The 26,766-nt window shown below is 37.1% G+C and overlaps 1 protein-coding gene across 1 annotated transcript in view; it reads left to right on the top strand.

Annotated features, from left to right (window-relative positions):
- BRWD3 (bromodomain and WD repeat domain containing 3) overlaps positions 1–26,766 on the top strand; it is a 175,390-nt gene that overhangs the window by 119,200 nt on the left and 29,424 nt on the right. Inside the window, exons 23-24 of the mRNA XM_003803556.3 lie at positions 1,795–1,963; positions 3,013–3,126. Coding sequence (XP_003803604.1) covers positions 1,795–1,963; positions 3,013–3,126 — 283 coding nt within the window. The remainder of the gene's footprint in view (positions 1–1,794; positions 1,964–3,012; positions 3,127–26,766) is intronic.

The following is a 26,766-nucleotide window of genomic DNA, read 5'->3' as shown; positions in this document are numbered from 1 at the left end:
GCTCCATGTTTCTTACTGCTTCTGAAGACCTTCTATTGGTACAAGATGTAGAAGTACAAGACAGTGATTTTAATGACCCTGACCCTATGTAGGCATAAGCTAATGTGTCTGTTTGTATCTTAGATTTAACAAAGTAAAAAAAAAATTAATTAAAATTTTTTTTTAAAAAAAGAAAGCTTATATAATAAGGATAAAAAGAAAGAAAATATTTTGTTCAGTTTTCTTTGTGTTTTAAGTTAAATATGATTACAGAAGAATCAAAAAGTTAAAAAGTTATAAAGTAAAATTTTTACAGTAAGCCCTGGGCTAAGGTGGATGGCAGATGGGATGGAGGCAGCCTTGGAGCACAACTTAGAGGACATAGTGAAGAATCTGTCCATTGTTGGAATACTGTGCACAGATTCACAAGGACTTAATTTGGGCTGCTGTGGGACCCTGTGAGATGAACATGCTGGAGTGACAGCTGTTCTAACATAGAAAACAGCTAAGCTGACCTCTGACCCCACTGAACTCCTATTACATGCTGGAATCAGAGAATAGGAACATTATGGTCTAGTAATGTGATGACATCACAGTGGTGTTATACAAAATAGCCTCTTGACATCTCTTATCAGTTCTCTAGCAGCCTTTCATAGGTATTCAGTCTTACCTATGTTAATTATCTTATAGAACTACTAAAGTTCCAGCAGTTAGGCTATTCATATAATGGACACTGGTACTTTTCTATTTATTTTAAAGTAATTTGTTTCTTAACCCTCTGTGGACCAACCTATCAAGTAAGAAAGGATAATGTTTTGAAGTTGCAGGTCTAGGTCACTTTGTATATACAATTTTGTTATGTTCAATAAATCTGTTTGGGAAAAAATATCTAAAGTAAGCTAAGGTTAATTTATTATTAAAGAGAGAAAAATATTTTTGATAAATTTAGTGTAGCCTAAGTATACAGTCTTCATAAAATCTACAGTCTTGTACAGTAATAAGCTAGGCCTTCATATTCACTCACTGCTCACTCACTGATTTCACTACAGCAACTTCCAATCCTGAAAGCTCTATTTATGTTAAATTCCCTGTATAGGGATATAATTTTTTCTCTTTTATACTATATGTTTTCTATACCTTTTCTATTTAGATATGTTTGGATACACCAATACTCACCATTATGTTACAGTAGCCTACAGTATTCAGTACAGTAACATGCTGTACAGATTTGTAACCTAAGACCAATAGGCTATACTGTATAGGTATATAATAGACTATAACATTTAGCTTTGTGTAAGTACCCTCTATGATATTTGCACAACAAAAAATCACCTAATGGGGTGGCACCTGTGGCTCAAAGGAGTAGGGCGCTAGCCCCATATGCCAGAGGTGGTGGGTTCAAACCCTGCCCCAGCCAAAAAATAAATAAATAAATAAATAAATGACCTAATGAGTGATTAAATCACTTCATTGAGTGACATATGGCTATGTATATATTTATTTCAGTTTTAAATAACTGTATATTACTACTTCTAGGAATAAGGTGCATCTTTATTTAAAGAAGCTTATGTGATTTTGGAAAGGGATTTTAAATCCTGTTATAGGAAACCAACCATTGTACTTTATCCAATAAGCATTTCATTAAAATCACTTAGTTAGCAATCAAAATTCTATAGTAAAGTTTTTTGTATTAGGTTAGAACAAAACCAGGCTTGTCATTTATAATGTTTAATTACAAAATGATCATCTTTACATTGTGAGATAAAGCTATTCCTTTTTCATACTTAAGCATTTGTAATTCTGATTTATTTATAGTGATTCTTCAAGTGAATATTCTGATTGGACAGCAGATGCTGGAATAAATTTGCAACCTCCAAAAAGACAAACCAGACAGGCAACACGGAAAATATGCAGTAGCTCTGAGGAGGAGAATTTGAAGTCACTAGATGAAAGGCAAAAGAAACCCAAACAGACTAGAAAGAAGGTTATTTTGTTTTTGTTGCTTTTTATTATTGTTTTGCCTTTCATACTTAAATATTTAACAGTAATATTTGACTTTTCTCTAACGATAACATTCTACCTGAGAAACTAAGTAAATTCAAAATTTAAAGAATTTTTGAAATAATTCTGTTATCGATAGTAGAGACTAGAATGTGGTTATCATAATTTATTATTAAAACACTGACAGTTTGTCAAAATGTAGCAATGTTCTAAAGTAAAAAGCTAGTATGGTATATATTTTTATCTTTATCGTGTTTCCAGTCATAAATTCTACACATTTTTAACGTGTAACAGGGAAGTGTGTGAAAAATTATATAGAACTCTCAGTCTTTCATGTTTTTATTTCATCTCAGTGACTATTTCTCTTCTGCACTGTAAATTCATTTAGATCAGTGGTTCTCAACCTTCCTAATGCCGTGATCCTTTAATACAGTTCCTCATGTTGTGGTGACCCCCAACCATAAAATTATTTTCGTTGCTACTTCATAACTGTAATTTTGCTACTGTTATCCAAAGACCATTGGAAATGTGTATTTTCCAGTGGTCTTAGGCAACCCCCAAAGGGGTCACGACCCACAGGTTGAGAATCACTGATTTAGAGTGAATTTTATTGGAATTTTAATTTTGAAAAGTTATATATAATTCTGAAGTCTGTTGTTTTAGTACTCATAATTATCTTCTTGGTTGTCACTGTTTTACTGACAATATATTATTGTATTACTTGTATTTGAATTTACATAGAATTCAAAGGACATGAACAGTGAAAGTTATAGTTTTTAGATAGTATATGGTGTCAAGTTATTGTGTTATTATCTATCAGTCAAAATTGAACAACTCAATTCTTCATTGGTACAAAAATTATGTGTAATTAATTGTTAAAGGACAATTGTTGAAATTTATATATTTTAGGTTTTATTATGACCTGTTATTTTTAATGTTATCTACCTGTTATTTTTATGCTATTATTCATGTGTTTTATATATTTGTGAACTATATTTCATACATAATAGTGTTCTTGTATTTATATTTTAGAAAGGAGGACTGGTTTCTATGGCAGGTGAGCCCAGTGAAGAATGGTTTGCCCCTCAGTGGATCTTGGATACCATACCTCGACGTTCCCCATTTGTCCCACAAATGGGAGATGAGGTAATTGTTTCCTATTACAACCATTTTCCTTTCAAGTTTTAAGAGCACTAATTTTAATTAGTTTCAGAACACTTACATTCTTAATTCTTTTGTAATATTATGTATACTGACTTAGCTATTCCACTGAAATATGTATACCTTTTCCAAGGTGACTGAATCTTATTCATCTTTGTATCATTTGTAGGGCTTGGCACAGTCTTGAATATATTAGATACTCAGCGAACATTGAGATAAATTGATTTGGGTTTATTTTCATCTGAATTGTCACTTAGTAGAATTAAGTGGTAATTGGAGTTCTCATTCACATTCTAGTATTGTTTAAAAAGTTCAATCTGGGTGGGAGGTATTAAGATGGTTGACTACAAGAAGCTTTCATCATAGGTTCCTGTCCAGAGGGAAAGATATTAGACTGAAGTGAACTGAAGCCAAAAGTGAGGATCTGTGCACAGAGAAAAGAGAGGTGCACATCACCCAGGCCAAGTAAAGTGTCAGGAACAAGAAAGAGGCAGAAAGACAACAAAGATCAGACTAGTGGCATTACAACAATCAAGGGTGGACTCAGCAGGGCCACATATCAACTAAAATAGCATAATTAACATATTAAAAAAGAGAGAAGTTGAAAATACATTGAAGAATCAGTAAAAGATCTCTGGAAAAATGACAAATCAAAGCAGATCAATTCCCCCAGGGAATTTCAAAGAAGATACAACAGAAAATACCATTCACAAAGAAATTGCTGAAATGTCAGAAATAGAATTCAGAATATGGATGGCAAATAGGATACTTGGAATGGAGAAAATGATGGAAATAGAAAACCGAAGAAGTAGTTCAGAAATTTTTTCAAGAAATTAACAAATTCAAAGACAAAGTCACCAAAGATATGGACATAATGAGGAGAGATTTAACAGAGCTTAAGAAATTGAAAAAGATATTCAGGCAGCTTCAAAATACAATATAAACTCTCAGAAATAGAGGTGAACGGTGTGAAGAAAGAATCTCAGAAAATGAAGACAACACTTTTGAACTATCTCAGTCATTTAAAGAGGCAAAACCAAGGAGAGCAAAATCAGATTATTCCCTGAGAGGATCACACTAAAAAGTCAAACATCTGAATTATAGGAATTTCTGAAGGAGAAGTGTTGCAAGAGACACAGATATTCAGATAATAGATAGTTTCAAAACCCCAGCATGACTTAATCCAAACAAAGCTTCTCCTAGACACATAGAAATTAATTTTTCTAATGTTATATTAAGATGAAACTAGAAAATACTTCAAATAGCCAGGTATAAGCAAAGTATTACTACAGAGGGGATAGATCATGATGGTAGACCAGAAGGTTCTTTAAGCTGAGCTCTTCTCAAACAACTGGGGAAAGAGAGAGAATGTAGCCATACCTGTCATGGGACCTTACACAGAGTTGTAGCTCAGGGAGCACGGTGAGGAGGTGATGAGCTAGATACAGTGTATGATCAGGAGCAGTGGAAACCTGATGATTAGACAAGTGATTGCGACCACCTGGGGTTGGCTGGACTCCAATGGGAGGAAACCTTTCCAGAGTTTTCAGTTGTTGGGGGAAGCTGCGTGTTGAGTGGAAAGCTTGGAAGATAGGTGGACTTGAATTGTATACACCAGCCATATTTGAATGCCAGTTTGAGTTGATTTGCCATAGGTTTGGTGACTAGTGAGGCAGACACATTGGGAGGGTCACAGTGGCCAGTGGACTGCCATTCTGGGAAGGTTGCGAGAAGGTCTTAGCAGGGGCCTAAAGCATAGCCATCTTAATTCTGCCTCCCAGGTGCAGAATTCCACTTTTGGGATAGGCTGAGGGATTCCCTGTACCCCACGGGATCTAGAGTCAGCATGCAATGTGAAACCTACCTCTGAAGGATGCTTGTAAGCTTTAAGATCATAATCTCGCATTGTCTGAGTGCTAAGGAAACAATAAATGATTATTGAAGGCAACTAAGTTTGGAATAAGGACCATACAGGTTGTTGGCTGTGCTCTCCATATCCTAAAAGAACCCCACAGTGCCACCTGGTGTCCTGGCTACATATTGCAACATATTGGCATCAAGAGCAAGGACTTCTGTTTTATTTGGCCATGAGGAAGAAGTTTGGCTTTGTTCAGGCTGAGGCCACTTCAAGACCTAAGCTCTGAGACAAGGTAATTTGGAGAAAAGGAGGCAGTGAGATGAAAAAAGGAGGACAAGGGGTGAACAAGAAGAAAGCACACATGAGTAGGAATCAAAAGAAAAAATCAGGCAACATGAAAAAACAAAACAGAGGAACTCTCCCCAAGGGTCCATGAGGCAACTACTGCAGAAGAATCTACCTATAAAGAAGTAATGGACTCAAGAGAAAGGGAATTTAAAATTGGATGATAAAGACAATAAAAGGAATGGAAGAGAAAACAGAAAGACAAAACCAAAAGTCAAATGAGAGATATGTAGAATATAGAAGGATATGGTGGACCTTAAGGAAATGAAGGAGACAATCAGGGAATGTAAAGATACAGTATAAAGCAGGGGTCCTCAAACTTTTTAAACAGGGGTCCAGTTCACTGTCCCTCAGACCATTGGAGGGCTGGACTGAAGGCCCCAGGACGAGTTGGCTGCTAAGCAGGACAGGCATCAGTGGCAAAAACACCCAGCAGGCTGGATAAATGTCCTAGGTGGGCCGCAATTTGAGGAAGCCTAGTATAAAGTATCAAAAATAGGTTAGACCTTGGAGAACAAAGAACCTCAGTGCTAGAAGAGAAAGTTTTTGACTTAACTCAGCTAATTAAAGAGGCAGAAAAGAAGAGAGAGAAAGCAGAACAGGTGCTGAGAGAAGTACAAGACTCCATTCAGCATTCAAACATACAACTAATAGGGATTCTTAAGAGGGGAGAAGCTTGTCCCAAAGGAATGGAAGCCCTACTGGGATCTATTGTAAATGAAAACTTCCCAAGTTTTACTAAAGACCCAGAAACACTCATTTCAGATGGATAGCGAATGCTGGGTCATCTCAGCTAAAACAGAGCCTCTCCAAGATATATTGTAATGAACCTATCCAAAGTCAAGATGAAAGAAAAAATTCTGCAAACAGGCATAAGCACCAACTGACCTACAGAGGCAGAACTATTGGATTGACAGCAGACATTTCAACTGAAAATTCCATAGCCAGAAGGGCATGGTCATCTACCTTCAACATTCTTAAATAAAACTATTTTCAGCCCAGAATTTTTTATCTTGCTAAACAAAGCTTCAAAATGGATAGAGAAATTAAATCTTTTATGGATATACAAGCACTGAGGAAATTTGCCACAAGAGAAGCTCTGTAGGAAAAATGTAGACCTATTTTGAACATTGACATCCATTGTGATGACAATGGACCATCAGCAGAGTAAACACCCAGAAGATAAAGGTCAAAACATAGCTACCACCATGGCACAAATGATAAACGTACACAATGGAAGTTGACAAAATAAGATGAATAGAACTCCACTACACTTATCAATTCTCAATTTTTGTCAATGAACTGAATTTACCACTGAAGAGGCACAGGCCAGCTCACTGGATAAAAAAAGCACAAGCCAGGATGACACTTTTGGCTGAAAGGAGTAGGACACCAGCCCCATATACCAGAGGTGGAGGATTCAAACCCAGCCCCTGCCAAAAAGAAAGAAAAAAAACGCACAAGCCATCCATATGCTGTCTATAGGAGACAAACCTACCCTTGAAGGACAAATCAAGATTCATGGTTAAGGGGTGGAAAACAGTATTTCAAGGAATTGGTAAATCAGAGTAAAAGAGGGGTTACAATCTTATTTTCAGATACAAGTGGATTTAAACCAACTAAAGTCAAGAAAGACAATGATGGATACTTTATACTGATCAAAGAAACAATACAACATGAAGACATTTCAATTTTCAATATTTATGCACTCAAGGTAAATGATCCCAGATTTACAAAACAGACCTTCATGGGTCTGAGCAATATGATATCCCATAACACCATAATAGTCAGAGACTTTAACACCCCTCTGATAGAACTGGACAGATTGTCTAACCAGAAACTAAACAAAGATACAAAGGACTTAAATGTGACCTTAGAACAAATGGGTTTAATAGACATATACAGAACACACCATCCAAACATGTGTTGTATTATCTTTATCTCAAAGGTAAAAGTTTTTCTTGTCAGCTGGTGGTACGTACTCCAAAATCAACCACATCCTAGGATACAAATCAAACCTTTGCAAAATTAATAAAAGAACAGAAATTTTACCTTGTACATCTCAGACCACAAGGAAATAAAGCTGGAACTGTACTGCAACAAAAATGTTCATCCCTATACATGGAAATTAAACAACCTTATATTGAATAATAGTTGGGTTCAGGAAGAGATAAAAGAGAAAATCGTTAAATTCCTCAAACATAACAACAATGAAGACACAAGTTACCAAAACCTGTGGAATATGGCAAAAGCAGTTTTAAGAGGGAAGTTTATCTCATTAGATGCCTGCATTCAAAAAAAAAAAAAAAAAAAAAAAAAACAAGAATGCATCTACTAACTAATGAACCATCTTCTGGAATTAGAAAAGAAGAATAATCTAATCTCAAACCCAACAGAAGAAAATAAATAACCAAAATTAAATCCGAGATTTATGAAAAGAATAGTTTAGAAATTAATAAAACAAAGAGTTGGTTTTTCAAAAAAAATAAATAAAATTGATAAAATTTGGCAATTACAACAGAAAAGTGCAATCTTATAACCTCAGTCAGAAATGATAATGAGGAAATAACAACAGATGCCACAGAGGTATAAGACATCATCTTTGAGTACTACAAGGAACTCTGTGCCCAGGAATTTGATTATGTGGAGAAATGCATCAATACCTGCAATCATACCCTTTCCCTAGACTTAATCAAGAAGAAATATATCTCTTGAACAGACCTATTTTTCAAGAACTGAGATCAAAGAAACAATAAACAATCTCCCAACAACAGCAACAAAAAGCCCTGATCTCGATGGCTTCACACCACAATAATACCAAACCTACAAAGAAGAGCTTATACCCATACTGCAGAAATTATTCCAAAATGTTGAGAAGGAAGGAATCTTACCCAACATGTTCTATGGAATAAATATCATCCAGATACCAAACTCAGGAAAAGACACAACTAAAAAGGGGAACATCAGACCACTTTCACTAATGAATATACATGTAAAAATTCTCAGTAAAATTCTAGCTAATAGATGGCAGCTACACATTAAAAAAAATCATTCATCACGATCAAGTAGGTTTCATCCCAGGGATGCAAGACTTGTTTAACATATTCATGTCCATAAACATAATTCACCATATTAATAGAAGCAAATCAAAGACCATAGATGCAGAAAAAGCATTTGCTAAAATTCAGCATCATTTTCTAATTAGAACACTTAAGCATATAGGCAGGGGTGGCACATTTCTAAATCTGAACAAAGCCATCTACAATAAACTCACAATTAATATTACACTGAATGGGGTACAACTGAAAGCTTTTCTACTTTGAACTGGAACCAGACAAGGTTGTCCTCTATTACCACTACTATTCAACATAGTGGTAGAATTTCTAGCCAAATCAATCAGCAAAAGAAGGAAATAAAGGGCATCCAAAAGGGAATGGGTGAAGAGGAGATCAAACTCTCTCTCTTTGCTGATGATATGATCTCATACTTAGAGAACCCCAGAGACTCAACCCTATTCTCCTGGAAATGATCAAAAAATGAAGCAATGTTTCAGGTTATAAAATCAATGTCCACAAATCAGTAGCCTTTGTATTATGCCAATAACAGCCAAGATGAGATGCTAATCAAGGACACAGTTCCCTTCACAGTAACATAAAATAAATAAGAAATACCCAGGAATATCCATAAGAAAAGAGGTAAAGGACCTCTACAAAGAAAGTTACAAAATCCTAAGAAAAGAACTAGCAGAAGACATTAAAAATTTGGAAGAACATACCATGATCATGGCTGGGAAGAATCAACATCATAAAAATGTCTATGCTACCAAAAACAATCTTCAGATTCAATGCAATCCTCATTATAGTAGCATCATTATACTTTCAACATTTGGAAAAAATAACTCTTCATTTTGTATGGAACCAAACAAAACCTTGTGTAGCCAAATCAATTCTTAATAATAACAATAAAGCTGGGAGCATAACCCTAACCAGACTTTTGGCTATACTGCAAGGCCATAGTGATCAAAACAGCATGGTATTGGAACAAAAATAGAGACAATGACATTTGGAACCAGATACAAAACCATGAGATGAAATTCATCTTAGGGCTACCTGATCTTTCATCAACCAAACAAGTACATACACTGGGGAAAAGAATCTGTATTCAATAAATGGTGTTTAGGGAACTGGGTAACCACATATAAAAGACTGAAACTGGACCTGTACCTCTCACCACTTATAAAAATTGATTCAAGGTGGATAAATTCAATCTAAGGTATGCAACAATAAAAATCCTCCAAGAAAGTATGGGGAAAACATTTGAAGATACTGGCCTGGGGAAAGATTTTATGAAGAAGCCTTCAGTAGCAATTCCAACAACAAAAAAAATAAACAAATGGGACTTAATTAAATTGAAAAACTTCTGTACAGCTAAGGAAACAGCTTAAATGCCCACCAACCCAGGAATGGATTAACAAGCTATGGTTTATGTGTATCGTGGAGTACTATTCAACCACTAGAGAACACGGAGACTTTGTGTTAACCTCGATGCAGGTGGATTACATTCTTAGTATAGCATCAAAAGAATGGAGAAGCAAGAATGCAATGTACTGAATTCTAATATGAATGTAGTAGATAAGGTAATACAAAGTGGGATTAGGGGAATGAGCAAGTAGGGAGAGTGCAAGAGGGAGGGGGATGGAACTCATGGGATATGGCACACCTCTTGAGTGTGGGACACAATTATAAGAGGGACTTTTTTTTAATTAGTGAAGTTAAATTTCTTTTTTTTTTTATTAAATCATAGCTGTGTATGTTAATGCAATCATGGGGTACAATGTGCTGGTTTTATATACAATTTGAAATACTTTTATCAAACTGGCTAACATAACCTTCATGGCATTTTCTTAGTTATTGTGTTAACACATTTATATTCTACACTTAGTAAATTTCACATGTACCCTTGTAAGATGCACCTTAGGTGTGTACCTAAGTAATTGTGTACCACCAATTACTCTCCCTCCACCCATCCTTCCCCCTCCCCATCCTTCCTCTCCACTTTCCCCTTCTTCTTGGGGTATAATTGGGTTATAACTTTCATATTGAAGCTATAAATTGGTTTCATAGTAAGACTGAGTACATTGGATACTTTTTCTTCCATTCTTGAGATACTTTGCTAAGAAGAATATGTTCTACCTGCATCCGTGTAAACATGTAAGAGGTAAAGTCTCATGTTTCTTTAAGGCTGCATAATATTCCATGGTGTACATATACCACAATTTATTGATCCATTCACGGGTTAATAGAAACTTGGGCTTCTTCCATGACTTAACAATTATGAATTGGGCTGCAATGAACATTCTGGTATATATATATCATTGTTATAATGTGATTTTTGGTTTTCTGGATACATACATAGTAGAGGAATTATAGGGTCGAATGGCAGGTCTATTTTTAGATCTCTAAGTGTTCTCTAAACATCTTTCCAAAAGGAACATATTAGTTTCAATTTCCACCAGCAGTGTAGAAGTGTTCCCTTTTCTCCACATCCACGTCAGCATCTCTGGTTTTGGGATTTTGTGATGTGGGATAATCTTACTGGAGTTAGATGATGTCTCAAAGTAGTTTTGATTTGCATTTCTCTGATGATTAAGGATGGTGAGCATTTTTTCACGTGTCTGTAGGCCATGCACCTGTCTTCTTCAGAGAAGCTTCTCTTCAAGTCCCTTGCCCACCCTGAGATGGGATCACTTGTTTTTTCCTTGCCAGTACGTTTGAGTTCTTTGTGGATTCTAGTTATTAAAACTTTGTTGGGAGACATAACCTGCAATTATTTTCTCCCATTCTGAGGGTTGTCTGCTTGCTTTACTTAACTGTGTTCTTAGCCGTGTACAAGCTTTTTAATTTAATCAGGTCACAGGAGTATAGTTTTGATGTTGCTTCAATTGCCCAGGGTGTCCTCATTAATAATAAAAAATATATATTTGCCCAGGCTGATTTCTTCAATAGTTTTCCCTGCACTTTCTTCTAGTATTTTTATAATTTCATGTTTTAGGTTTAAATCTTTAATCCAGTGAGAGTCTATCTTAGTTAATGGTGAGAAGTGTGGGTCCAGTTTCAGGTCGCCAGCCAGTTCACCCAGCACCATTTGTTAAATAGTGAATCTTTTCCCCACTGAATGTTTTTAATTGGCTTTTCAAAGATCAAATAACGGTAAGTAGCTGGGTTCATCTCTTGGTTCTCTATTCTGTTCCATACATGTACCTCTCTGTTTTTCTGCCAGTACCATGCTGTTTTGAATGCTATCGATTTATAGTATAGTCTGAGGTCTGGTAGCATAATGGCTCCTGCTTTTTTTTTTTTTTTTTTGAGACAGAGCCTCAAGCTATCCCCTTGGGTAGAGTGCTATGGCATCACAGCTCACAGCAACCTCCAACTCCAGGGCTCAAGCGAGTCTCCTGCCTCAGCCTCCCAAGTAGCTGGGAGCACAGGTGCCCACGACAACACCCAACTATTTTTTTTGGTTGCAGCTGTCATTGTTGTTTTCGTGGGCCCAGAATGGATTTGAACCCACCACCTTAGGTGTATGTGGCTGGCACCTTAGCCACTTGAGCCATTTCTGAATAATATCTTGGCTATTTGAAGTTTTTTCTCATTCTATATAAAATGAAGTATTTTTTTTTGATATTGTTAAAGAATGACAGTTGAACTTTAATACAGATTACATTAAAATTGTATATTGCTTTGGGTAGTATGGACATTTTAACAGTGTTGAGCGTAGAATGTTTTTCCATTTTTTAACATCTTCAGCTATTTCTTTTCTTAGAGTTTCATAGTTCTCTTTATCAAGGTCTTCACGTCCTTTGTTAGGTTATCTCCCAAATATTTCATCTTCTTTGGCACTACTGTGAACGGAATAGAGTCCTTGACTGTTTTTTCCACTTGACTATTGTTGGTATATATAAAGGATACAGATTTATGACTATTGCTTTTGTAACCTGAGACACTGCTGTATTTTTTGATCACTTCTATGAATTTTGTAGTAGAATCCCTGGTGTTTTCTAGATATACGATCATATCATCTGCGAAAAGTGAAAGTTTAATCTCTTCTGTTCCTATATGGATGCCCTTAATCACCTTTTCTTCCCTAATTACAATGGCTAAAACTTCCATTACGATGTTAAAGAGCAGTGGAGACAATGGGCAACCTTGCCTGGTTCCTGATCTGAGTGGAAATGATTTCAGTTTAACTCCATTCAATACAATATTGGCTGTGGGTTTGTAGTGGATGGCTTCTATCAGTTTAAGAAATGTCCCTTCTATGCCAGTTTTCTTAAGTGTTTTGATCATGAAGGGATGCTGGATATTATCAAAAGCTTTTTCTGAATCAATTAAGAGAATCATATGATCTTTGCTTTATAAGTTGGTTATGTGATGAATTATATTTATAGATTTATGTATATTGAGCCAGGCTTGAGACCCTGGGATAAAACCCACTTGGTTATGGTCTATGATTTGTTTAATGTGTTGCTGGATTCTGTTAGGATTTTGTTGAATATTTTTGCATCAGTATTCATTAGTGATATTGGTCTATAATTTTCTTTAATTGTTGGATCTTTTCCTAGTTTGGTGATTAAGGTGATGTTTGCTTCATTGATTGTGTTGGGTAGTATTCCTTCTTGTTCTATATTTTGGAAAAAGTTGAGTAATATAGGTACTAGTACCTCTTTAAAGGTTTGGTAGAATTCTGATGTGAAGCCATCTGGTCCCAGGCTTTTATTTTTAGGGAGATTTTGTATAGTTGATGCTATTTTAGAACTTGATACAGCCCTGTTCAAATTTTCCACTTCATTCTGGCTAAGTCTTGGAAGGTGTTGTGCTTCCAAGTATTGGTCAGTTTCCTTAAGATTTTCGTATTTCTGAAAATAACGTTTCTTATAATCATTAAGGATTTTCTGAATTTCTGAGGAGTCTGTTATTTCATCATTGCCATTTCTAATTTATGAAATTTGAAATTTTACTCTTTCTTTCTTGGTTAGGTTTGCCATAGGTTTATCTATTTTATTGACCTTTTCAAAAGAGCCACTTCTTGATTTGTTGATCTGTTATATAATCCTTTTCTTTTCAATTTTATTTTATTCTGCTCTAGTTTTGCTTATTTCTTTTCTTCTGCTGGGTTTGGGATTGGAATGTTCTTCCTTTTCCAATTGCTTGAGATCTCCCATTAAGTTGTTAACTTCTCTTTCCGTTCTCTTGAGGAAGGCTTGCAATACTATAAATTTCCCTCTTAGGACTCCCTTTGCCATATTCCAGAGGTTCTGATAACTCATGTCTTCATTATCATTTTGTTCCAAAACTTTGGTAATTTCCTTTTTAATCTCATTTATGACCCAGCTATTATTCAGCATAAGGTTATTTAGCTTCCATGTTTTTGTATGACCGTGCAGATTCCTGTTGCTACAGTGTTCAACTTTTATTCCATGATGATCCGAGAAGATGCAAGGAATAATTTCTATTCTTTTGAATTTGCTGAGGTTAGACTTGGGACCTAAGATGTTATCAATTTTGGTGTATGTTCTGTGGGCAGATGAGAAGAATGTGTATTCAATTTTGTAAGTGTGAAGTGTTCTGTAGATGTCTATTAAATCCAAATGTTGAATGGGTAAGTTTAAGTCTAAAATTTCTGTGCTCAGTTTCTTATTTGAGGATGTATCCAGCCCTGCCAAACAAGTGTTAAAATATCTGACTGTTATGGAGCTGGAGTAAATCAAGTTACTCATGTCTGTTAATAGTCTCTATTATAAATTGAGGCTCATTTTGGTTGGGCGTGTAAATGTTAATAATTGAAATCTCATATTGAGTGTTACTCTTGGCAAAGATGAAGTGACCATCCTTATCTTTCCTTACTTTTGTTGGTTCAAAGCCTATTGTATCTGCTAATAAAATTGCAAGACCTGCTTTTTTCTGATTTCCATTTGCCTGAAATTTAGATGACCATCTGTTCACCCAGAGTTTCTATTTATCTTTTAAGGTAGGATGAGATTCTTGTATGCAGCAGATACCTGTCCTGAGTTTTTGTATCCAGTCAGCTAACCTGTCCCTCTTTAGAGGACAATTTAAGCTGTTCACATTAATTCAGAATATTGGTACACTTGGTAGAATTTTGGGTACTGAGTTTTTCAAAAGTCCAGTGGACATTTTTAATCCTTTTGCCACTGTGGAAGTTGGAATTTGATCAAAAGTTTCTGATTTAGTTTACTTCTGTGGTGGAGGATTGTGTTGGTCCTTATGGAGGATAGGTTTGAGAATATCGTGAAGAGCTGGTTTAGTTATGGCAAGTTTCTTCAATGTAAATTTTGTTAAAGTATTTACTTTCTACATTATAATTGAAACTTATTTTAGCTCGATACAGGATCCTGGTTTGAAAGTTATTTTTTTTAGATTAAAAGTTGATGACCACCCCATTCCTCCGGAAAGTTTCAGCAGAGAGATCTGCAGTCATTCTAATATTCTTCTCCTTGTAGGTTATGGTTTTCTTACATCTGGCTACTTTCAGAATTTTCTCCTTCATATTAACTTTAATGAAGTTAATTATGATGTGTCTGGGTGTTGTCTTATTCCAGTTGAGTCGTGCTGTGGTTTTGATGCTGTCTGCTATCTGAATTTTAGAATCTCTTGGCATTTCTGGAAATTTCTCCTTCATAATGTCATGAAGAAGGGCCTCTGTGCTTTGCAAAGCAATTTCGTCACCCTCAGGAATTCCTATAAGGCGATTATTAGTTTTCTTTGAATTATCCCAGAGCTCTGTGAGAGAATGATCCAGTTTTTGTCTCCATTTCTCTTCCTCGTTGAGCTCTTGGGAGCGTTCCAAAGCTTGGTCTTTAATGTCAAAAATCCTTTCTTTTGCTTTCTCCATTCTGGTACTGAGGGATTCTTCTGTATTTCTCAGATCTTTGAGGCCTGCAAATTCTTGTCTCAATGTGTCGAAATCTTTTGTGATTTTGTCTTTGAATTCATTGAATCCTTGAGACAACTTTTGAATTTCTAATTCCAACTTTACCTCCATTCTATTAATCTTATTTGCAATCCAAACTCTGAATTTAATTTCTGACATCTCAGCCATTTGTCTATGAATGGGATCTTCAGTTGCGACTGCCATATCCTTCCTTGGGGGAGTTGATTTACTCGGTTTTTTGTGTTACTGGAGTTTTTCTGCTCATTCTGTCCCATGATTATTTTACACCATTTGGCTAGATGAGCAGATAAGGGGAAGTTGGGTTGGGGGGCTCCTGGAGTAGTGATTAACCAGCCCTTTATCCACGAGCTGGGACTGGTGTCTGTACCTTTTCTCCTAGAGCTTTGCATGGGGGAGTGCTATGGCCTGAGACACTAGGAACTTACTGGGTGTGGTGGGGCTAAGTGGCTCTGTCTTGTTTTGAGCTGGACTCTGTCCTATCCTAGTGAATCAGTTCCTCTGGGTTAAGTCTCAGCTGTGGATAAATACCAGCAATTAAGTGACTCCTACTCCCCATGGGCAACAACTTGAAAAGGAAAATCAAACCTTCCCACAACCACACACCAAGGGTACCACTTTGGATAGTCTTCTGGTGATTGGTCCAGTCCAAGAGATCCAAATCAATTGTTCCAGTTAGCACCTGTCTCAAGTGAGGGAATTCAAAAGGTCTCTGGCAACTAGATAGCAGGGGACTGCTGGCAGCTCGAGTATGATTCATTCTGGTTCTCCATGGAGTCAGAAGGACCCCTCCCCCAGCAAATGAATTAGTCTGGGAAGATCCATATCTCCTTCCCTACCTTCCATCTCTGTCAGACCTAGTCACTTGTAACCCCACAGGGCTATGATCCACTTCCCTCCAATGAGCAGATGCTCAGGGCTTTGAGCCTGCCTGAATCAGAGAGAGAGCTTATGTCTTCTTTGCCAGGCTTCCTCACCCTTCCACCATTCAGCAGAGGAAGCTTAGGCCTGACAATCTCGAGTGGTTAATCCAAGCTGAGGCTGTTCACTCAGTTCCAGCCCTGCCCCTGATTGATGAAGCTGACACTTATATTTGTGCAGAATTTGTGATTCTGTCCTGGCTATATTTCCCTGTGCACCAGGCACTGTTTGAGTTAATAGAAACTGCGACTCAGCCCCAGTCTATGCCATATTGCCCAGAGCTGGGTGTGTCTATTTGCCCTGCAGTCTGTGTTGGGGCGGGTGCAGTTAGAGCTCACACTCGGCTCGGAGTTCCAACCTCAGCCTGCCTGCCATTGGCTCAGCTATGATCCCCTGAGGGCCACGTGTTTCTTAGGCTGGCTAAAGTCTTTCTGGCTTAGCTCTGCCCTAGAGGTATGCCATGTCCTATCTTCTATTCTCCATCCTACCTCACTCTGCCCAGGCCGGTTCTGCCTCAGGCATACCCTTTTCTCATGGAGCGTGTGTTTCCATCCCAGATCTCTTCCACCAGTGCCTGCCACTGGAGATGCCTGACTTGCTCTGGTTGCCTGGAGAGACAGGGAGTGTCCTTTCAAAATATCCCTAGTGGTGTGGGCCCTATTTTTCCTGCTCCTGCTGTTGCTTCTCTGTGCTGGGTGGGGGGAGGAACCGCCTCTCCTTTTCCTGTATGGTTCCTTCAGTTCACTGTTTTCTCCTTACCCACATACTGCAGAATCAGCACAGACCTACAACAGCCCACGCTCTCTCCACACCTCTTAAGAAAATGCCCAAGAATCTGGACTCCATGGAGGACAAGCCTCCAGACCTCAGTGTGAGAGTGGAGGGGAGTTCTGGGAGTTCATAATTGCAGGTAGAGAATATATACAGTTTTATACAGTTTTATGCTTGGCAGGAGAATGCCATGGCACCCTAGCAGGGGAAGGAGGTCCGGTTTTTAGAGGGTCTCTCCTGTGGGATAAAATGGGAGGATGTTCGAACTCTTCTCACTTGTTTATAGAAAGTATACTGTGAGCCATTCTCATGGGGGAGGGGACTCCAGTATGCTTGGCAATGGATTTTGTACTTATTGTTTGTATCCTTGGGTTAGTAGCTCACCTCAGTAGGGTTGATGTGTGTTCTTCAACCTTCTCTCTTGGCTCAGCTCTAAACCATCATCTTACTTGACAACCTTCTGTCCTTTAACTCTCCTTCTGGACAGGAGCCTCTGTGGAAAGCTGGCTCCAGTTGGCTATCTTGCCTCCGCCCCCCCAAGAGGGACTTTTTTTAACAAGTATAATACGTGTAACCTAATTCTTTGTATCCTCAGTGAATCCCAAACAATATAAATCATTTTTTAAAAAGTATTACTTATGAAGGGAAAAATATTACAATGACTGCATATCTTATAGTGGAGACTTATCAAGCCAGAAGAGGATGGTAATGGATCTTCAACCATATTAAACAGAATAATTTACAGCCCAGAATCCTGTATTCCATTAAATTGAGTTTCATTTGTGATGGAGAAATCAAACTCTTTACTGATATCAACATATTAGGACATTTTCCATAACTGGACCAGCTCTACATGAAATACTCAGATCCATTCTCCATAGTGATAGATGGTCCACCTGCAAAGTAAACCCACCCAGAAATTTTAGAACAAATCCTAAATTGACAATGGTGAAAGGGATAAAAATGAGCCCTGGATGTTTGTGTTCCCCGGAGCCCTCTGTTTGTTGATGCAGAGAAAAAACCACAGACAGAATGATTGATATGAAGGGAGGTTGAGGCTCAATCTGGCACAACAACCCCCCACTCAACTTTACTGATTATCCTATATACTCTAAAACATTCAATAAGAATTCAATACAATCAAAAAGAAGTGAAGTAAGATCAGGAAACTGCCATTAAGTTTCCAGTTCAGTAGGATTGCTGCCTAACACATATACAGTTGATTTTGTTTGGGGTTAAAACATAAGGGAGTCAGGTTGTCTGCTCTTGTTAGCCCATTTCCCTAAACTGAAACAAGTGATTATAATGTTAATGAGGGGAGAGGAGCAGAACACAGTAGCCCAATGCAGGTGTTCTAGCTTCCAGCTGTGACCCAGACCTGGCTCTCTAGTATTCTTTTGTGAGAGTGTCTCTGCATTGCTGCAGGCTGCAGGCAAGACCTCAGAGAAAAGAACTCCATTTCAGAGCCATTTTCTGTAGGGAGCACATGAAGCTAAACTGCCATGTCTGAGCATGGGGTGCTATACCCCTACGTATCCCCCTTTCTAATTATTGGATTAACACTGCCATAGCCAAAAATACAGCAGCGTTCTGCTCACTAGTTTTTTTTACCCACAAAAGTTTTTTGATAATCCAATAAAACACAAGTCAGAAGGCCAGTGAATCTTTTCGTTCTCTTTGCCAGCTTCTGGGCTAAACTTTCTAGAATGGAAATGGCTGGGGACTCCTCCCATGGTTTCATCATCTTCTCGGGGAGCTAAGTACTGGTTCTGGCTCGGGGTAGATAAATCCTATCTTGGGAAAAATTAAATCTTATAGATACATTAAAACTTGTGAACATTTTATATTTGTCAGGACAATGTATTTCTCAAGTATCTTTATTCCAGATAATATTTCCAACTAGCCAAACATAAGGCAGTTTCACACAAGCATAAGTAAAATGGGCTTCTTGCGAATCGAAATGAAAGGTATGCTGAAAATGATTTATGTATATGAACACCTTTCCATGCATGTAATCCAAATAGAGCTCCTCCCATAAATCAGGTTGTGATAGATAAAATGCCTGGAGTGGGTGTTGCAAAGCCACTTTCTTTCTACAAAAGCTCCTTTAATGAAGATAAATTATATCAGCAGAATTTCTATAATGACTAAGTTGACTAGAACCCGATCCTGATTTTTCCATCACATAAGCTAAAGGTCTCTAGTCAGTAATAGATACAAATTTAGTTTGTCTCAAAGCATACAAATAAGAGTCTTGACATTTTGACCAATGAATCCAATTAGCAATATCAGTAAACATATGCAACTTACGCTAAGACAAATGGGGCAATAATGTATGTTTTAAAATTAATTTAATAAAAGTCATTGTAGTTAATAAATGCATTTCATGATGACCAGAATTATTCCTTAAACTAACCCACTGTTGTAAACCAAAAGATAAATGAGGAGGTTCCAGGCCTAAACATATAGGTTGACCCATGACTCCCTGGGAATAATTGGAAAGGACTGTCCCCTCTTCTTCTGGCTTAAAGGGATCTCAATCATCATATGGTCCATGAAGCCATGAACTTTCATTTACATAGGTAGAAACTGATGGTTCAAACCATGAGACTCCTCTTAATAATTGTGGGTTAGGAATGTAACTCCAAAAAGTGTAATTTTGTTGTGCACTTACCTGTGTATTAAGTATGGCTATCATTGCAAGAAACAAGGCTCAAGGGATCACCAGTTAATTGCTCATCATCACGGTTGTTCTTGCTTCCTGGTAGAGTTGAGAGATCCCTCTCCATGTTATTGGAGGAGGGGAGCTCCAGTTTCTTTGCAGTCTCTGACTAGATCTGGGGATCAATTGATTTCTCTGTTCCTCCAGTGACAGAGAGGACATTCTCACAGTCAGATTCCTGGTTCGTCTTCACTGTGCCCATTGGCCGAGGCATGGTTTCATGTTGCAGTTTGATGTATTTATGTGGGAACCAGAATTCATTGTTTCCTGTGAAGAGAAGAGCATACCCTCCACCTCAACGCACTACTACAGCCGGAAGCCATTCATTTTTCATTATGTCTTTGTAATACACAGGCTGGTTAATTGCTGGTAGTATTGTTTTTACCCAATCTGGTAGAGTTTATCAGAAGGAGCCTTTCCTTCAGTATCCAAATTAAGAAAATTTGAAGTTAAAAGAGTTGTGTGTATTCTATTACAGGCAGTAGCATTATATCCTATTCCCCCTTTCTGTTTTAAGAGCATATCTTTTAAAGTCCTATTTTGTTTTTTAATGATAGCTTGTCCAGTGCTATTTCCTGAAATTCTTATAATATGTGATATGCTTAAAAAAATGATTGACATTTATTGGAAATATAGGCAGAACCATTATTTATTTTGATGGATATTGAGACACCCATAACAGCAAAAGCTTCTAATAAGTGTGTAATAACAACATCTGCTTTTTTGGAGGTTAATGGTGTGGTCCATGAAAACTGAGAATAGGTATCAACTGAATGATAGATATATTAAGATTTACCAAATTCCATATAATGAGTTACATTTATTTGCCATAGGTTATTGGACTTAATCCCCCTAGGATTTGTTCCATTAGGTAAAGAGGGGGTAGATATTCATTGATGAGTGGGATAGGAATGTAAAATTTCTTTAGCTTCTATTTTATTTGAAATTTATGTCTGAAAGAAGCTGCATTATTATGATGGAGACTATGTTCCTCTTTGGCCCTTTGAACAGATCCTATTAAGAAATCAATTTTTTAATTATCTTTACTTAGAGGGCCTGGTAGGTTTGTATGATCCCAAATATGGGTAATGTACAAAGGAAAATTTCGATTTTGAATTAATAACTGTAATGAATTAAATAATTGAAATAATTCAGAGTGATCATTAGATAATGTAGTACTTTTAATATTTTGAACCATGTGAACAGAATATCCAGATTCAGTAATAATGTTTAGGGTATTATTAGGAAAATTTTCTAATAGGCAAATAGGTCAGCCTTTTGTACAGAGTGATAAGGAGATTGTTTAATTTTTTGTTTAGTCCCACATATATAGACAGCTTTTCTTTGTTTATTAGCATCAGTAAAACAGGTTAAAACATTAATAGGTTGAGACATTATAATTTTAGGTAAAATCCAGGAAGTTCTCTTAAGGAACTGTATTTTTTTTATCTGGGGGGTAATGATTATTAATACTCCTAAATAATTAATGAAAGTAATTTGCCAATCTTGTGACATCTTGAAGATATTAGCAATTTGTTTATTTGTCATAGGAACAATAATTTTATCTGGATCTCTTCCTACCATTTGTCGAAGCCTTTCCCTCCCTTTAATAATTATATGAGTCATTTTTTCCACATAAGGCTGGAGTTTTTTAACAGCCTTATGCGCAGAAAACACCATTCAATAAAATTATCACTCTGAGTTATTAATCCAGTGGGGGAATGTTCAGAAGGAAAAATATATAAAATAAAATTTTCATTATTAGTAATTTGATCTAATTGTGATTCCTGAATGTTTTTCTAACCATACTTACAGTAGAAGGGATAGTGTAATCATAGCCCCCCCATTGTTGTAATAAATTTCTATCACACAGAGTAAGTGCAATAGGAGCAGCATAGGGCTTAATTGTAGCCAGCTGGCCATCAGGGCCTTGACAAGTTAAAATTTCCATACTCTTCCATATTCCAGACATAGTTCCTGACTCCACAAAAGTGGCTTGAACTATTTGTTTTTTCCAAGAAGATGGCCAATCAAAATTAGCAATAATGGGGATGTTGGCTTCAGTATCAACAAGCCCTTCAATTTCATTTCCACCTTGAAATGAAACTTTACACTTAAGTCTAGAATCATTAAGAAAAGTATGCCAAAAAACATGAGTCCGTGTACTTCTAAAATCTCTTGTTCTATCAACTGGAGCAGACTTCCCCTTAAAATAGGGACGCAATGACAATTGAGCGATATGTAGCCAAATGGTTAGCGCTATAGGTTGAGACACAGAAACCATGACATAAATTTCTTCTTCATAATCAGGATCAATGACTCTAAGATTAACAAACAATCTCTTAATTGTAGAACTACTTCTGCCAGTAATTAGACTAACAGAATCTTTAGGAATTGGGCCATAAATTCCCGTAGCTAAAGTATAGGGAGTATTTCTGTATGTAAGAGTTATTTTTCTACTATGGGCAGATCTAAAGCAGCACTGTCACGAGTAGCATGAAAGAGATTAGTAACAAAGGTTTGGGGGGGGTGCTGTTGTAAAATAACCTCAGAAGCTTTAGGCTTATGCATTGTAATATCATCAGTAGCTGGGATGAAAGTCTCCTGAAGGGTGGAAAAACCATTAGATTTTAAGATGTTAAGGTTTCGGGTGACGGCTGAACTGGAGGTGCTGTTGCTCCTGTGGCTACCGGAAAGGTTTTGGCTGCTGAACCTGTTTTGTTCTCCTGGCCCCAGGTCAGGGCCATTTGGGGTTTTCTTGGCTCCTTGGGAGGGAGCATGTTGCCATCTTTATTTATTTGTTTCTCCAATGCCTGTCTTTCTTGCAATGGTGACACAGACTCAGAGGTAAAGGTGGATCAGAGGCTTTCTCTTTTTTGCCTTTATTATAATCCTTTCTTATGTGGCCACTTTTGCCACAATTATAACATCTTGTATTGTGGCTCTTGAAAGCAGCGGCCATATGGACCCCTATCTGATCTCCTATAAGAGCAGATTGAAAAGAGGAGATGCCAATATTTTTATAAGCTTTAATAAATTTCTCAATTGGGGCATTTTCTTCATGCCTAATGGGTGTCAATACCCTCTGGCAATCCTTGTTAGCATTTTCATAAGCCAAAAATAATAATAACATATCTTGTGCCTCAGGTCCAGGAATTGCTCACCTGATGGCAGTACAAAATTTAGCAAGAAATTCAGCATATGGCTCAGTAGAACCTTGAATAATTTTTGTAAAATATTTTTCTTCTCCAGGGCCATTAAGTTGGGCCCAGGCTTGGAGACAGATACTCCTTATTTCTAATAAAATATTATTAGGAATTTCAACCTGTCTATCTTGTCTAAAATCTCTTGTACCTGTCTGTTGATGGTATGGCAAATCAGGATTATCATTACTACGAACTGTAGCTTCCTTTTTCCACTAAGAATCAAAAAGCAAACATTGAGAAGGTGAAAGCACTGTCTCTGCTAATCTTTCCCAATTCCTGGGTGTAAGGTAATGATCCCCACAGTAAGAATGTAAAAGCCCTTGAGTGTATGGAGTCTTTGGACCATAGGATACAACCACATCTTTAAGAGTCTTGAGGGATTTTAGATCAACCTCAGTATATAGTACTTGAATTTCTGCTCTTGCCACACGTGCTTGAGCCACAGGTTGCATATTATCTCCTGCTCCCTCCCTTTGTGTCACAGGGCGAGTAACAGGCATAACAATGCCTAAGCTGTTAGAACTCGCAGATGGCGGGGGTAAAGTAAAAGGGTTACAGGGAACTTCTAATTCTAATATTTTTAGGGTTGGGAAAAACAGCCCTTTTAATGCAGGTGAACTCATGTCTGATATTCAACAACTGGAAGTTGAACTGCAGGAGGCAGAGACTGCTGCGTTATTGGGAGAGCTGATTTGCTTATCTCCAAAGACAGAGGACGCGATCTTAATGGCTTAGGGGCCTCTGCCCCAGAGGGAAGAGTAACAAAGGGTGGAGGCAGTAGCACTGGCAAAAACTGAGAAGTAGGTAGAGGAGAAAAAGCCAGAGGGGGAACAGAGGATGGAATAATCATATCCAAAAGAGGTTCAAAAGGTGCAAAGGGCTGAGTCGTAGCCTTTTCCACCATGTCATAACATTTTTTAATAAAACTTTTAAGTCCAATCATTTTATTCTGTAAAGAGTGTGTAGAGGAAGACGGAAAGAAAACATTGATGTCATTTTTATTGTCCCTTTGCGAAGAGCACTCATCTAAGGAGTTCTCTGTCTTATCAACCCTCTCTTTCTCACCATGATTAAGTGTTGGATTCTCGGTTTTGTCTGAGATAGAAAGTTTGATAAGATCTGCCTTGGCATCTGCCATATCAAGGGAAGTAGGAGGCTTAGGAGCTTTACTCTTGGTGCCTACAAAAGACTGTAAAGCTAACTTACCCAAATGATAGACAGCCCAAATATCTTTATCAATAATCCTGCCTTGCTGATGATGGCACTTCATTTCTTCACTGACTTTCTCCCAAACAATTAAATTTAACTGATTATGGGAATTAGGATTAAACTAATGGCAACAATTTTTTATGGTGGCAAACCAATGGTGAAAAGAGTTGGTTTTAATAGTAATTTCCATGGTATCTAAAAGAGTTTTAAGCAACTGAATGTATTCATCCTCAACAATTGAGGAGTTACCCACGACTGGATGGTGAATGATTCCTTTTTCTAACTAATGTCTAGAGTCTGAGAATTTTCAAGCTCAGCAAACCCTCTAGATTCCGTAAGTACCAATCTCACTATCCTTAAGGTTGGTGAGCAAAAGCTCCATGAACAATTTGAACAGCTCCTTGGTCCAGCCATAGTATCCTGCTCACAGCACCAGATGTTGGTGTTCCCCAGAGCCCTCTGTTTGTTGATGCAGAGAAAGAAAACCACAGACAGAATGATTGATATTAAGGGAGGTTGAAGCTCAGTCTGGCACAGCAACCCCGCTCAACTTTACTGATTATCTTATATACTCTAAAACATTCAGTAAGAATTCAGTACAATCAAAAAGATGTGAAGTAAGATCCAGAAACTGCCATTAAGTTTCCAATTCAGTATGATTGCTGCTGAACACATATACAATTGATTTTGTTTGGGGTTAAAACATAAGGGAGTCAGGTTGTCTGTTCTTGTTAGCCCATTTCCCTAAACCGAATCAATTGATTATAATGTTAATGAGGGGAGAGGAGCAGAACACAGCAGCCCAATGCCTCGACAGGTGTTACAGCTTCCAGCTGCGACCCAGGCCTGGTTCTCCAGTATTCTTTTGTGAGAGTGTCTCTGCATTGCTGCAGGCTGCAGGCAAGACCTCAAAGAAAAGAACTCCATCTCAAAGCCATTTTCCATAAAGAATACACGAAGCTAAACTGCCATGTCTTGAGTGTGTGGGGTGCTGTACTCTTACACCTGGACCTCTGAAAAACAAGATATTCAAAATTCTGCCATATCTATCAATTCTATCAATTAACATGAATGGTTTGAATATTTCTTTAAAGAGGAATAGGCTGGCTGACTGGAAACAAAAACTAAGAAACTTACCTAACAACCTGAAAGGAGAAAACAGGACTCAGGGTGAAGGGATGGGCAGTAGTATTCTAAGCAAATGGAAAGCAGAACAAAAGCTGAGGTTTCAGTCTTATTTGTGGATAAATTGGTTTCAAACACAACTAAATTAAGGAAAGACAAGGGTGGACACTATATACTTCTCAAAGGAAGCACACAACATGAAGAGATTTCGATATTTAACTTGTATGTACCTTATCTGAATGTTCCTTGGTTTATAAAACAAACCCTAACTTATCTGAACCATATGATATCTTCTTGTACAATATACTATTTAGAGATTTCAACTCCCCTCTTACAGTACTAAACAGAACCTCCAAGAAGAAATTAAACAATGAAATAATGAGCTTAAACATGACCCTAGAACAAATGGACTTAATAGATATTTATAGAATATTTTATCCTAATAAATCTCAATATACATTGTTCTCATCAGCCCATGGTTCATCTTCCTAAATTGATCATGTTTTAGGACATAATACTAACCTCAGGAAATTCACAAGACTAGAAATTGTCCCCTGTATCTTCTCAGACCATCATTAAATAAAAGTTGAACTTATCAGCAACAGAAATCTTCATGCTCAAATAAAGTCTTAGAAACTAAATAACCTTATGGTGAATAACAGCTTGGTCATAGATGAGATTAAGAAGTAGGTTATTAGATTTCTGGAACAAAATGATAGTGAAGCCACAAACTATCAAAATCTGTGGGATACTTCAAATGCAATCCTTAGAGGAAAATGGTATCAGATGCTTTCATAAAGAAAGGAGAAAGAGAGCAAGTCAGCAAGCTAATGATCCATGTCAAGTTATTGTAAAAGGAAGAGCAATCCAATCCCAAACCTAGCAGGAAAAAAAAAGATAATCAAAATTTGAGCAGAATTAAGTGAAATTGAAAACAAAAGAATCATTTGGAGAATCAGCAAAACAAAATTTTGGTTCTTCAAAAAGATTAACATAATTGATAAACCCTTGGCTAGCCTAACCAGAAACAGAAAATAAGATCTCTAATAGCTTCAGTCTGAAATGATAAAGGGAAAATAACAACAGATGCCACATAAATACAAAATATTCTCAACAATTACTATGAAAATCTCTATTCCCAGAAATATCAAAATTCAGAGAAAATAGACCAATACCTGGCAGCATTCTACCCTCTAAAACTCAGCCAGAAAGAAATAGAAATCTTAAATAGACCAATATCAAGCATTGAAATAGTATCAATTATACAAAATCTTTCAAAAAAAGAGAAGCCCTGGATCACATAAACACCCTAATTCTATCAAACCTTCAAAGAAGTAGTTCCTATGATGAATAATGTATTCCAAAATATAGAGAAGGAAGTAATCCTATCCAACACATTCTAGGAGGGAAATATCATCCTGATACCCAAACCAGGAAAGGACTCAACTAAAACAGAAAACTGTAGACCAATGTTACTAATGAATATCAGTGCAATAATA

This window comes from Otolemur garnettii, unplaced genomic scaffold (assembly GCF_000181295.1).
Source record: "Otolemur garnettii isolate 467f Iridium unplaced genomic scaffold, OtoGar3 scaffold00332, whole genome shotgun sequence".
Lineage (NCBI taxonomy): Eukaryota > Metazoa > Chordata > Mammalia > Primates > Galagidae > Otolemur > Otolemur garnettii.
The sequence above is the reverse complement of the archived record's forward strand: the minus strand, read 5'-3'. Positions and strand labels throughout refer to the sequence as shown.